This window comes from Astatotilapia calliptera, chromosome 8 (genome assembly GCF_900246225.1).
Source record: "Astatotilapia calliptera chromosome 8, fAstCal1.2, whole genome shotgun sequence".
NCBI classification, from domain to species: domain Eukaryota; kingdom Metazoa; phylum Chordata; class Actinopteri; order Cichliformes; family Cichlidae; genus Astatotilapia; species Astatotilapia calliptera.
In genome coordinates, this window is record NC_039309.1 from 20,811,976 (window position 1) to 20,824,256 (window position 12,281).

Genomic DNA, 12,281 nt, shown 5'->3' on the forward strand with positions numbered 1-12,281 from the left:
GAAGTGAAACAGCAGCAGAGCAACAGCTGAAAGTGTTAAAAACAATGAAAATCGTCCTCTGCAGCCACTGTCTCTGCTTTTCATGCTTTATTTTTGGATCTTTGAGGTACGTGTTTCTCCCATTCCCGATGAACTGTGCTATTACTCCCTGCTCTACTTTGGCACCAGTTAGCATTTGACAGATGCATACATGATTCATCATCTGCCTTCCAGCGGCAGTCAGGATCTCTCTCCTGCACTCTCTCCAACCGAAAAGAGTATACGGATGGACACGTATGCGGGACCATAAATTCCACTTTACTTCATTTTAAAAATGGCTGATGGGTGGAGTCATGTTTCCACCTTTAAAATAACCAGCTGGGCATTTTTTGACTCTACTTGATAGACTTTTACCACAGAGTTAAAATTGGTCAGTTTATGGATAAATGAATATAGAAATAACCAATATTGAGGAACAGAGTAATGGTGCCCCCTTGTGTTTAAAATTGATATTACAGCAGATTGTGTGTTTTTCTGCATATGTATTACTTTTCAGAAATGCTTTGAATGTGGTGAAGAATGACCTGATATCTCGTGTGGATGAGTTGTCGTGTGAGAAGGAGGTACTGCAAGGAGAGCTGAATGCTGTCACACATGCTAAGACCAAACTGGAGGAAAAAAACAAAGAATTAGAGGAAGAACTTAAAAAGTGAGTCGGCTTCAAAACACAATGTATAAATGAATTGCCCACCAGTCGAGGGTCTGCACTTTTACAGTTCTGACAGACTGAGTGTGTACTTTGTTACTCTGTCGCAGAGTTCGAGCAGAGCTGGACGAAGCCAAACAGAAGGTCAAGAATGACAATGAGGATGATGTGAGTCCTTGGCGCTTGTTATTTCTGCTTGTTGCATTCGTATATAAGTCTGAGCAGCGTAGAATGTCGAGGTATTTGACTTGCTATAAGTATCGGTTATCTTTAAGTAAAGATTGGTCTCCTGCCTGCAGAGTGATGTGCCTACAGCACAGAGGAAGCGCTTCACCAGGGTGGAGATGGCCAGAGTGCTGATGGAGAGGAACCAGTACAAGGAGAGACTCATGGAGCTGCAGGAGGCCGTCAGATGGACGGAGATGATCCGGTAACATGATCATCTGAGTCCATATATAAATGTTCTTCTGCACACAGTAAAATATATGCTAAGACAGAAAGTTTGTTAGAAATTGTTAGAATTTTTTGTTTGTTTTTTTTCTTTCAGGGCTTCAAAGGAGAACCCAACTCTTCCAGAGAAAAAGAAGTCCAGCCTCTGGCAGTTGTAAGCTCAAGTGTTTTTATGTTTTTGGTTTTTTTTTAACTTGAGGACTTAAATCACGACTACCATGATTGTTGATATTTATTGCTCTTCTTCTGTATTCCATGTTTGAATGGTTTCTCCAGGATGTAGGTAAATCTGACATGATAAACATAACTGACCATTGAAGCTCTCATCTTATAACAAACCCCTAACAGAGGAGAGGAATCCAGAGAGCAGTGCCTCTGCTTTCAGTTCTCAGACCAGTCGTAGATTCTTGATTACGTTTTAAAACTGGTTGTAAAAATCAACCTCAGAAGCTTCCGAGGCTGCTGTTCTTCTCCTTTGTTAGAGTCCATAAGGATTGAGTTTGGTTTGAGGCTGGGCACTATTTGAAGCAGTTCTTTGGGACTGGAATAACTGCACTTATAAAACCGTATCTGACAAATGTGCATCTCTGCCTTTTTCCTGTGTGTCCCTCTATTCTGCCTGATGTTGTGACGTCTGTGTGCAGGAGGTGTGTTGGGAGGGTTGGTGTAGAGTGGGGAGGGAACTCAGAAATATGGGTGGAGTGTTTTGGTTGAAACAGTTAAAGATATAATAGATTTAATAGAATCTAACACCACATTTAAAAAATAAAAAATTAAAGTAGCTTTGCATGATTTACAGTTTAAAGCGATTCTTATTTATCTGGTACTGTGCCACTGTGTGTAACGAGCACTTTTAGCTCCCTTCTCCATCCATTTAAGCCAGCTTTCTCCTGATTGGCTGTCCCTTACAGACAAAGGATATAAATAGCAGTTGGAGCTGGTGTGCTCACAGTGGGCAGTTTTCCAGAGATGACCATATTAGGGTTTTCCAGTCTCTCTGACAAAAGTCCAAAAGTAGAAAAGAAAACAGTCTGAAAGGAAGAATTTAGAGCAGTGGGAGGCCTCAGCTTCAGCCTCAGAGGATTTGCTTGCACATTCATTAATTATATATATCATATATACACTAAGGAAAAGCATAATTGGTCCACTTTAATTGACAGATATTTTCTTATGTTAATTAGAAAAATGGTAAAAATGTATCACTGCATGTAGATAGCTAAAAAGCTTGTTTGCTTACTGTAGAGGAGTTGTGGGAATGTGAAGTTGTTTTTGGTCAGGCCTGTTCTGCTCTGTGTTGACTAACATCCTAGTCGGTGCTCAGTATTAACCCCGCACTCCCTGCTCTCCAGCATTCTGGATTTACAGGTGCTCTGATGCTTTTCTGTTTAGAAGACGAATTAATTCCCTGGTTTGAATGAAAGCTAGCATGGCGTGTTGGCACTGGGAGAGGAACCTTTTTTATTCTTAAACCCTACCTGTGTTGCTGGAGCTACTGCTTTTGTGTCCGCCCCTCTATATGTTTGTCTGTTTGCTTTGTTTCCCTCCTTCCCCCCTTTTTCCCTTTCCACTTCCCTGCCCTTACACCTCCAGTTTCAGCCGTTTGTTCAGCTCGTCGGGCGGAGGAGCCAAGAAGCCGGCAGCGGAGGCCCCAGTAAACGTCAAGTACAACGCACCCACCTCTCAGATTCAGCCGTCCGTCAAGAAGAAGAGCAGCACCCTGCAGCAGCTGCCCAGTGACAAGAGCAAAGCCTTTGACTTCCTCAATGAGGAGTAAGTCAGAAAACACACACACTGTTAGTCGTGTTTCCTGAGATTACTTTTGGAGCACTGACCAAAGATCACAAACATCCCACTCATATTCATTGTTAATTTTTCCAAATATTTTCTTCAGTGATAAATTCTTTGATCCAAGTGTCCAAAAGTATTCAGCTTGTTTTAGCTTTGCTATTGAACTTTTACACTAGGAAATAAAAATCCCACTTCAAATGTTCCATTCATCCATGGTCTTCCACTTCAGGGTTGCCTATCCCAGCTGTCGTAGGGCGAGAGGCGGGGTAGACCCTGGACAGGTCGCCAGTCTGTCGCAGGGCTAACACATAAAGACAGACGATCATTCACACTCACATTCACACTTATGGTTAATTTAGAATCACCAGTTAACCCAACCCCACTAACTGCATGTCTATGGACTGTGGGAGGAAACCAGAGTACCCGGAAAGAACCCACACGAACATGAGGAGAACATGCAAGAAAGGCTCTGGCCACGTGGTGCTGAACCCAGAACCTTCTTGCTGTGAAGCAGCACTGCTAACCACCGCGTCACCTCGCTGCCCTTCAACACACATTTGATAAATTAAACATTTAGGCTGTCAAGATTTGAGCTCTGGTCAGTGCAGCCACAGAAACACATGTGAGTTGAGGAGAAGTGAGACAAGTTGAGAATGTGCAGGAAGACACAATGGACAACAAATCAGTAATTAAATCAACGAGTAAGTCATCAGTGTTTCAGCAGTTTCCTGTACCTCACTCAAAATCATAGCAGCCTACCTGCACCTCAGTCTGACTTAGTTTGCATGTTTGTTGTGAGAAGCGGATGCCCTGATCTGTAGTCACCTTTCTTTAGTCAGCCATAAACTGTGTAGAGGAGCTGAGGCGGTAGTATAGTGGCTACTGACATGAAAGAAGGCAAATCTTCAGTTGAAGAGGAAAAAAGAAAAATAATCAATGAAAAATGTTCTTTTCTTTTATTTAGCCTTTAGTCATCTATGAGTTCAATAATTTCTCATAACTTTTCTTGTCCGCTGTCTCTGAACTTCATTCAGTGGCTGTGGCCGTATGAAGCAGGGGAAGAGGAGCAAAGTTTAGCGCAGAAGAGAGATGGGGAAATGCAACATGGAGTCGAGTTAATAGCGGCTCTTTTGTCCCGCAGAGCGCCAGCTGATAGTGTGGTATCCAGGCGAGAACAGAAGAGGGCTCAATACCAGCAGGTCAAAGCCCACGTCCAGAAGGAGGATGGCAGACTGCAGGCGTACGGCTGGAGCCTCCCTAAGAAGTACAAAGTAAGGAAAGGAGAATATTAATTGTACCAAAGGGAAGTTCACACTAGAACAAAGCGTTAAATGCAGTGACTGTTTGTGTGTTTGGCTTTTCAGGCTAACGGTGGTCAGGCAGAGAGCAAGATGAAGAGTCTACCTGTTCCTGTCTTCCTCAGACCGCTAGATGAGAAAGATGCTTCTATGAAGGTTTTAAAGATTTGGTTCACAACAGGAAATATGAACATTTTGAGACTTTTGTCTCAGTAGTGTGGTGTAAATTATTAGCTTATTATTCATATGTCTGACTGCTGTATCTGTGTGTCTGTGCTTCAGCTGTGGTGTGCTACCTGTGTGAATCTTTCTGGAGGTAAAACCAGAGATGGAGGTTCAATAGTCGGGGCCAGTGTGTTTTATAGTGACGTGTCAGGACCAGAGAGCCCGAAAAAGAAGGTTGGATCTCAGAGCAGTCTGGATAAGCTGGATCAAGAACTCAGGGTACATACGCACACACTTTGATGTGACCTTTGACCTAAAATGCTGATTTCCAAATTTGTATTTTTTTTATTCTTTGATTCTATTAAAGTAACTTTGTTCAAATTAATCTTTATTTGAATTCCGATGGGTCTTGCTGTTGTCTTTTGGAAACTAAAGGTTTGTTAATAAGTAATTTATTTTCCGCTTCTCTGTTTTTGTGGATCCAGGACCAGCAGAAAGAGCAGCGGCACCAGGAGGAGTTGTCGTCACTCGTGTGGATTTGCACCACCACCAAGTCTACTACTAAAGCTGTCGTCATTGATGCCAACCAGCCTGGGAACATCCTGGAGGGCTTCTTTGTTTGTAACTCTCACATCCTCTGCATCGCAAGCGTGCCAGGTCAGTTAATCAGTGTATTTGTATCCCACAGTTGGAGACGTTTTTTCTTTTGTCCTTTTTGTGGAGATAACTCACTTGGCATTCACTGGCCTGCAGAAAACGCACATCAGTTATAAAGAACAGCACGATTTCTCTATTAATTTTCTTCAGGTGCGAGAGAGACAGACTACCCAGCTGGAGAAGAAGTGCCTCCAAACTCTGAGGTGGGACCGGTGGGAGATGGCAACTCTTCAGCAACCAGTACCAGCTCAACAGGTGGCGACAGCGTGCTGGGAGGCATCACAGTGGTGGGCTGTGAAGCTGAGGGAGTAACAGCTGTTCCTCAGACAGCAGGAAAAGATGGAGAAGCCGGTAAGAGCTTTCGGGATCACTGCAAAGGAGTCTTCTTCTGATACATTTGCAAAAATAAAACTACTGTGCTTCTGCATGATTGGTTTCCCCAGAATCCAGACCAGCGGAAGAAGCCACAGAGGCGACAGAGACCAGTGCAGAATCTGCTGACCAACGAGAAAGCCTGCGGGAAATCTACACTGAGCACGTCTTCACAGATCCACTGGGAGCACAGCACAAAGTAGAGACGCCAGCCAACTACTCTCAGAGGTAACATCAAGAGGCAAAGTGGTGTTGTGATCCAGTCTTGCTAATAAAAGCTTCACTTTGTTTCAGAGCCATAAACAAACCACAGAGCAGCAACAATAGCTTGCTGTAAACCATTTACTGTATCGTGAGCTGCATGTAAACATTAGTGAACGATTACTGCAGTGCACCAGAGCTTCAGGTCAGGCTCTGTTTCTGCATCACTCATCGACTGTGTGCCTTTTACCTTGAAACGTGATCTATACTGAATTATATACTGTCTGATCTGCATGTTTAATGGCTGCATATCCGGCACGCACTTTATTCCTTTGTTAATCAGCTAATGTGCAAAGAAGAACTTTGAAAGATCTTCAGCAAACTTGGGGAACTATTGCTCCGGACCCTTTGAAATCTGGCTGCTTTTTGAGAGCAAAAGGGAAAGAAATGTGGGACGATTTGAGACTTTTGCTCAGTCCTGTATCTTAATCCCCAGTGCATCGCAGTGAAGCATTTAATCCATTATTCCTTGAAAAGAAAGTTGGTAAAATCAGTCCAAGATTTTTATTTGTCTCCTTTTGATTGAAGCGGCGTGACTAATCCACTCACTTTTTAAGTTTAAGACTCACAGTGACAGACGACAAACAGGACTCATTTAGAAAACTTTGTCCTTTTGGTGATCAAGCATAACGACGATAACTGACTTTTTGCTCTTTTGAAGTACAACAAACACACACAATCAGTCCTTCTTGGACACTCGGGTCCAAACACATAAAGTGTCCCAGTGCAGACGTCTGATGTAAACACTGTATTTACTGTGTTCTCTGACGAGCAGGGAGAGCGATCTGCTGAAGGATGGCGTGAGCTTGAACCCCAGCGCAGAGGAGCAGGACCTGATGAGAGAAGAGGCTCAGAAAATGAGCAGTGTTCTTCCCACTATGTGGCTGGGCGCACAGAATGGATAGTGAGATTTTTTTCATTTTTCTTTCACTCAGCACTTTTGTAAGTGACTGAATTTAAAAACAGAAAAAAAACCCTCTGTCTAAATCGATGCACCTGCTGTGATTCCAGTGTGTACGTGCACTCCTCCGTGGCTCAGTGGAAGAAGTGTCTTCACTCTATAAAGCTGAAGGACTCTGTGCTCGGCATAGTGTAAGTGCATTCAGACAGGTGGCAGCTGGAGTTTATTTCCTTCCTATTTGCCTGTTTAAACATGTAATTCTCACACATTTCCTCCCACAGACACGTGAAAGGGCGTGTGCTAGTCGGCCTCTCTGATGGCACGTTAGCCATTTTCCACAGAGGTGTAGGTGAGAGAGTTGAGCTGTTGCCACTTCCTTCTTTAACGTGTGTACACATTATCCAGCTGTCTAACTTGAGTTTATTTTGTAAGATGGACAGTGGGACCTGACAAACTACCATCTGTTAGACTTGGGGAGGCCTCACCACTCCATCCGCTGCATGACAGTAGTGCATGATAAGGTGTGGTGTGGCTTCAGGAACAAGATCTATGTGGTGCAACCTAAAGCCATGAAGATAGAGGTACAGTAACCTCGTGGTAATGATTAGCACTTCAGAAATCTTCCCTTTGCTTCATGTCTAAACTGCTAATGTCTTTGTACACTGCAGAAATCATTTGATGCCCACCCTCGTAAGGACAGTCAGGTACGTCTGCTGGCCTGGGACGGCGACGGTATCTGGGTGTCCATCAGACTCGACTCCACCCTCAGGCTGTTCCACGCTCACACCTACCAGCACCTCCAGGATGTCGACATCGAGCCCTATGTCAGCAAAATGTTGGGTCAGTTCTACAATCGTCCGTCTTGACAACAGCAGCATGTTTTGAAAATGCAGAGATAAAAGTTTTGTCTGTGTTCCAGGCACGGGCAAACTGGGCTTCTCATTTGTCAGAATCACGGCTCTGATGGTGTCGTGTAACCGTCTGTGGATCGGAACTGGCAATGGCGTTATCATCTCCATTCCTCTGACGGAGGGTGAGTCTGAGCTGGATCTGTTTAGTTCTTTTCTAACCTCTTAGTTGAGACTTTGGTTATGCTTATTTGTTCTGTATGTGTTGCTGCCTTTATGTGTGATCTCTGAATGAGCTGTTGCAGTGTAGTAATGACATTATGTTGCTTAATAGTTGATTCACTCCTGCTCGATCATTAGCAGCCAGCAAGGTTACCAAGGCAGCAGGTAACCAACCAGGAAGTGCAGTCCGTGTTTATGGTGACGACAGTGGCGACAAAGTCACAGCAGGGACGTTTGTTCCATACTGCTCCATGGCTCACGCTCAGCTCTCTTTCCATGGTCACCGTGATGCTGTCAAGTTCTTCACAGCTGTTCCAGGTGAGCAAGCAGAAATGGACTAAACAAACTGCAGAAGCCCAAATCCTCTGCTCTAAACCACTCACAACCTGAGGGTTTAGTTTAGTTGAACAATGTGATTAATGGTGTCAAATCGTTGTTAAATAGACATGTGATATTACGGCAGTCTTTATTTACTGCAGAGTTACATTTTCTCCAAAGCTGTTCTTGGTTAGAGGAAAGAGCGGCAAGTCAACTAATCCCCCAAAACTGGAAAATTAATAAGTAAATCTCCACTTCACAGAGTAGGATACACCCAGAACTGACCAAGGAGATTATATATCTCATCTAGCCTGCTAACAACCAGGAGGGACCAGAAACCTGATGGAAAAAGATACAATAAAATAGTTACAGAATATAGAAAAAAGCAAAATATAGGGAGTTTAATCATTAAAATCTAACAAATGAAAGTATTGTGGTATGAGATTGTAAAGATTCAATGAGGAAAAGTGAAAGGACTCTAGATCCCTCCCAAACATAAGGCAGAAGGGCCCTTACCGCGTCGCGGCTGCCAGTGACGACACCTGCGGCTCTTTCTTTGAGGGGCCTCCCTTCAAGTTCAAGTTCACATTACGGACCGCAGCCAGTCTGTCAACAACGTGTTAGCGCGGTTAACTCATTAACGCGTTCGCTCCGTGAAGCCCCACGCACGGGGCGATCCGCGCTAACTTGCTAACGGAGATTTGCCGGGTTAATGCAGTTATGGCGTTAACGTCATTTTAACGAGATTAACGCTGACAGCACTAATTAAATGATGACAAAACAAGTGATGCAAACCTCGGCTTTCGGTCCTTGCTCGTGTTTGTTTCTTAACTCTGCATTAAAACTGAGTAGGCATAAAATCCAATGCTTTAGCACAACAACTCGGTCCTTTATTGACTAGTAATAAAGGGAAGGCAATGCTTCGTTATAGTTCCTGTCATTCTCAAACAGCTGACTAACTAGTGAGCTGAAATCTGACTGGGTGTAATTCTGGTAATTAACAAGGGCTAAATGTGAAAACTAGAAAAAAGTGGCTGAGCAGATGCGATCTGGAGTTTGTCCCTCTGTGCTTTCAGGTCACGCAGCTGCATCTGCATCGTGTGCAGGAGAAGCAGCTGGCGACAAGGCGGCAGATGCCACAACTCAGGAAGGAACTAAGTGTATGCTGGTGATGAGCGGAGGCGAAGGCTACATCGACTTCAGAATGGGTGAGTTTATTGCATGACGTGCTTACAGACCAGGCGGTAACGGCGCAGTGGTTGTAGAGGAGAACATGACGACTTGTGTGTCTGCAGGCGATGAGGACGGAGAGATGGAGGAGGCGGAGGACGCCCCCATCAAACTTCAGCCTAAAGCCGAGCGCAGCCACCTTATCGTTTGGCAGGTGACTCAGGACTGAGCTCTCGAGGCCTGATTTGCCTTTTCTCTCAAACCACGGAGTCGTCGAGGTGGGCGAGGCTTCTCTACGAGTTTAATCAGCACTTTCTTTTCTTCCTCAGTCCTGGACAGAAAGAGTAAAACAAGCAAAAACTGCTCTGAGCTCCTCCTCAACGTTAACCTTGATGCATGTTGTTTTATTATTGTTTTCTTTCTTTTTCTTTTTAATTTCATGGATTTGAAATGTAATCTGTTATAATGCCTCTTTTAATATTATTTAATGTAAAGCGGTTGTTGAGGACAGAAGAATTACTTTTGATTTGTTGTATTTGACATTTCCAGGTTCCCTTCATTCAGTCCAGTTACTGTGTGCCCATGCTGGACTTGGCATATGTAAAATCGGTCAATGAAGACACAACAGAAAGTGGCCACATAATAGTGTAAAATGGAAAGCCTTCATTTGATAACTTTGCTTTTGAAAGTCTTTAGGTCAAATGCAATACACCACATATCAAGCTGGTTTGTGTCTGTTTTGTTTATCTATCCTAATAATCAATTTGCAGTAATGGTAGCCCAGTTTGTGCCTCGTGTGTTGCCGCTACATTCAGGCCACAAATCTGCACCACGCTGCAGAACCGAGCCCTGGAAAAAAAGAGCCCACGTGGAAGCACCAAAGATTGTAGTTCTTCTAATGGCCACTAGAGGTGCCACAGACTTCCATGTTAATATTCCCAACTTCACCCATGAGAATAACTTCGAAGCCTGTACAGCTAATTAGTCCGTTCAACACAAACACATACAATCAGTGTTTCTTTGTTTGTTGTTTTTTTTAAATATGCAACTTATAATTCTGGACTCTGCTGAATGAGGAATGTGAGCAATCAGGCTGCTGAGTTTTACATTCTCAAATTTCGAGTCACTGAAATGAACTTCTGCATCATGTTTGTGCTGTTTGTCCTTCCAATTTTATCAGACAAATAATTTCATGCTGTGAGGTACAGGCTGTTTCTGCTTTGGTTTTGGTGAAATTCTAGCATTTGATTAGTCTTACTGTAGTGTCTGTAGTTACACCTGCACAATTTAGAGATGCAGCAGCAGTTTGCAGCATTTGCAGCAGCAAATGTTGCTCTATAACAACTATAAAATGTCTCGTTTTGCACAGGTATTCATGGTCCTCTTGAAAATGTTTCCTGGCACTTCATGTAGTGCTGCTTCGTCTGTATGAATCTTGGGACATAATTTGATTTTGAGATTTTTTTTTCCCCCTCCCAGGACGTGTCTTTAGACTCTGCATGGTTGGGGTTGTTGTGTTTCCTGAAAATCCGATGCTTAGCTCTGTGACTGAACCCAGTGTTAATGAATGAGAGGCACAAACTGCAGCTCTAACGGAGTTGCAGTAGCAGCTACCATTTTAACTCACTCACAGAACATTTGATGACATAACAAGCAGAAGCTGCTGTGTCTGTATAAACCTAAAGAAAGGACTTTCTTTATGTTTACACACCACAGACTTGTACTGAATCCAGGATGAGGTCGAGTCCTTTGGCTCTTTGATATGCGTGAGGACTGATTTAAAGACTTTGAGTGTAACAGAGTATTAATTTTTTTCTCAAAACAATGCTCTGATTGTTACCAAAGGTTAAAGAATATAAAGTTTTCCACATGCTAAAACAATAGTTGTGTCTGGTTTAAGTGATGGCACCTTTCTGCAGCATGTGAGTCTGCCTCCATGTAGATACTGTGTGAGTTTTTCTAACAGAATTCCTAATGTATAGATGAGATCTATTTTTAGACTTTGATATGTGGGAATATTTTTAGGGTATGGGAAAAGAGAATGTGCTGCTGGACCTAAAACTGAGAGAATAAAAAAGCCACACTGAGGATTATCACCCCGTGTCCCCCCAACCACCCCCCAAAATTCTTCTTTTTAATAGGAGGTCAAAACTGGAACATATGTGTCAATTAGCAATATCGCAGCCTGGCAGCAAAGCCCCGTTTGCCACGTTCCATATGAACGTTTCTTTTTCATGTCTGTCCCCACTGAGTGCAGTGTGTCAGATGTCCACTGGAGACGGTCTCTGGCCTGCGTGTCAGCACGCTGCACTTTTGTTTTGTTCTTTGTATTGAACCACTATAGCGGAGGCCTGTTCTCGTTTTGCGAGGGTGTGTGTGTGTTTGTGCGTCTTCTCTCCAGGAGAGAAGAGTAATTATATTGCAATTTAGCCATTTCAGTATTTATTTACAATGATTGAGCCTTTGCAATTCAGATTGTATCTTTGTACATGGAATATGAATATATATGATTATATATATATATGTGTATGAAACATGAATGTGGCTTGGGTTTTTTGTTTATTGTATGACTTTACTCAGCTATGCACCTCTGAAGCGGAGTGAGCGTGGGGTGTTTGAAAGCAGAAGCCCTGCTGCCTGTCAGCAGACGCATCAGTTTCCACCTCCAGCGTGGGAAATGAAGTCAAACTGAAGTCTGGGAGGCACTGATTGGGCGGCTCCATCCCATCCCATCACAGCACGACAGAGGAAACTTTGTTGTAGAGCCTTCAGCAGAGCTCCTCCACACAGCTGTGTCATCCCTCCCCTCTGCGACTGCTTTCATTAACTCAGCAGGGGCTCCTCCTCCATGTTTGCAGTACAAATATCTTGTACGTCTGCAGCATCTATAGCCTTACTTATTTTTAACAATCAATTAAAGCAACTTTTGTGGGCAAGTTTGGTCTGCTGGGTATATTATTATGATTATTATTATTGGTTATTATACACATGGTGGCTCTGCTTGTAAAGTGAAACGAACAGAGCCATCCATCCAGTAACACTTTAGAGTTACACCATCATTAAACTGTAAATCACTAATTGAACTTTTGTTACAAACAGTAAACTATTAATGAAATGTTGAGTGTTTTGTAATCTGTGTAATATTA

General features: G+C 43.2%; 1 protein-coding gene across 6 annotated transcripts in view; it reads left to right on the forward strand.

The window, feature by feature from the left end:
- spag9b (sperm associated antigen 9b) overlaps window positions 1-12,071 on the forward strand; it is a 38,558-nt gene extending 26,487 nt beyond the window's left edge. For 3 of the 6 annotated variants that reach the window (XM_026177363.1, XM_026177364.1, XM_026177368.1), the window contains 20 exons: window positions 536-688; window positions 796-853; window positions 985-1,115; window positions 1,233-1,289; window positions 2,726-2,905; window positions 4,065-4,194; window positions 4,288-4,377; window positions 4,504-4,665; window positions 4,872-5,043; window positions 5,194-5,394; window positions 5,487-5,643; window positions 6,452-6,580; window positions 6,688-6,768; window positions 6,859-6,926; window positions 7,010-7,158; window positions 7,246-7,417; window positions 7,497-7,610; window positions 7,786-7,965; window positions 9,042-9,173; window positions 9,261-12,071. In XM_026177363.1, coding sequence (XP_026033148.1) covers window positions 536-688; window positions 796-853; window positions 985-1,115; window positions 1,233-1,289; window positions 2,726-2,905; window positions 4,065-4,194; window positions 4,288-4,377; window positions 4,504-4,665; window positions 4,872-5,043; window positions 5,194-5,394; window positions 5,487-5,643; window positions 6,452-6,580; window positions 6,688-6,768; window positions 6,859-6,926; window positions 7,010-7,158; window positions 7,246-7,417; window positions 7,497-7,610; window positions 7,786-7,965; window positions 9,042-9,173; window positions 9,261-9,364 — 2,620 coding nt within the window. In that variant the 3' untranslated portion in view covers window positions 9,365-12,071. The remainder of the gene's footprint in view (window positions 1-535; window positions 689-795; window positions 854-984; window positions 1,116-1,232; window positions 1,290-2,725; window positions 2,906-4,064; window positions 4,195-4,287; window positions 4,378-4,503; window positions 4,666-4,871; window positions 5,044-5,193; window positions 5,395-5,486; window positions 5,644-6,451; window positions 6,581-6,687; window positions 6,769-6,858; window positions 6,927-7,009; window positions 7,159-7,245; window positions 7,418-7,496; window positions 7,611-7,785; window positions 7,966-9,041; window positions 9,174-9,260) is intronic. The other 3 variants (XM_026177365.1, XM_026177369.1, XM_026177367.1) reach the window with 2 other exon arrangements.
- The last annotated feature ends 210 nt before the right edge of the window (window positions 12,072-12,281 follow it).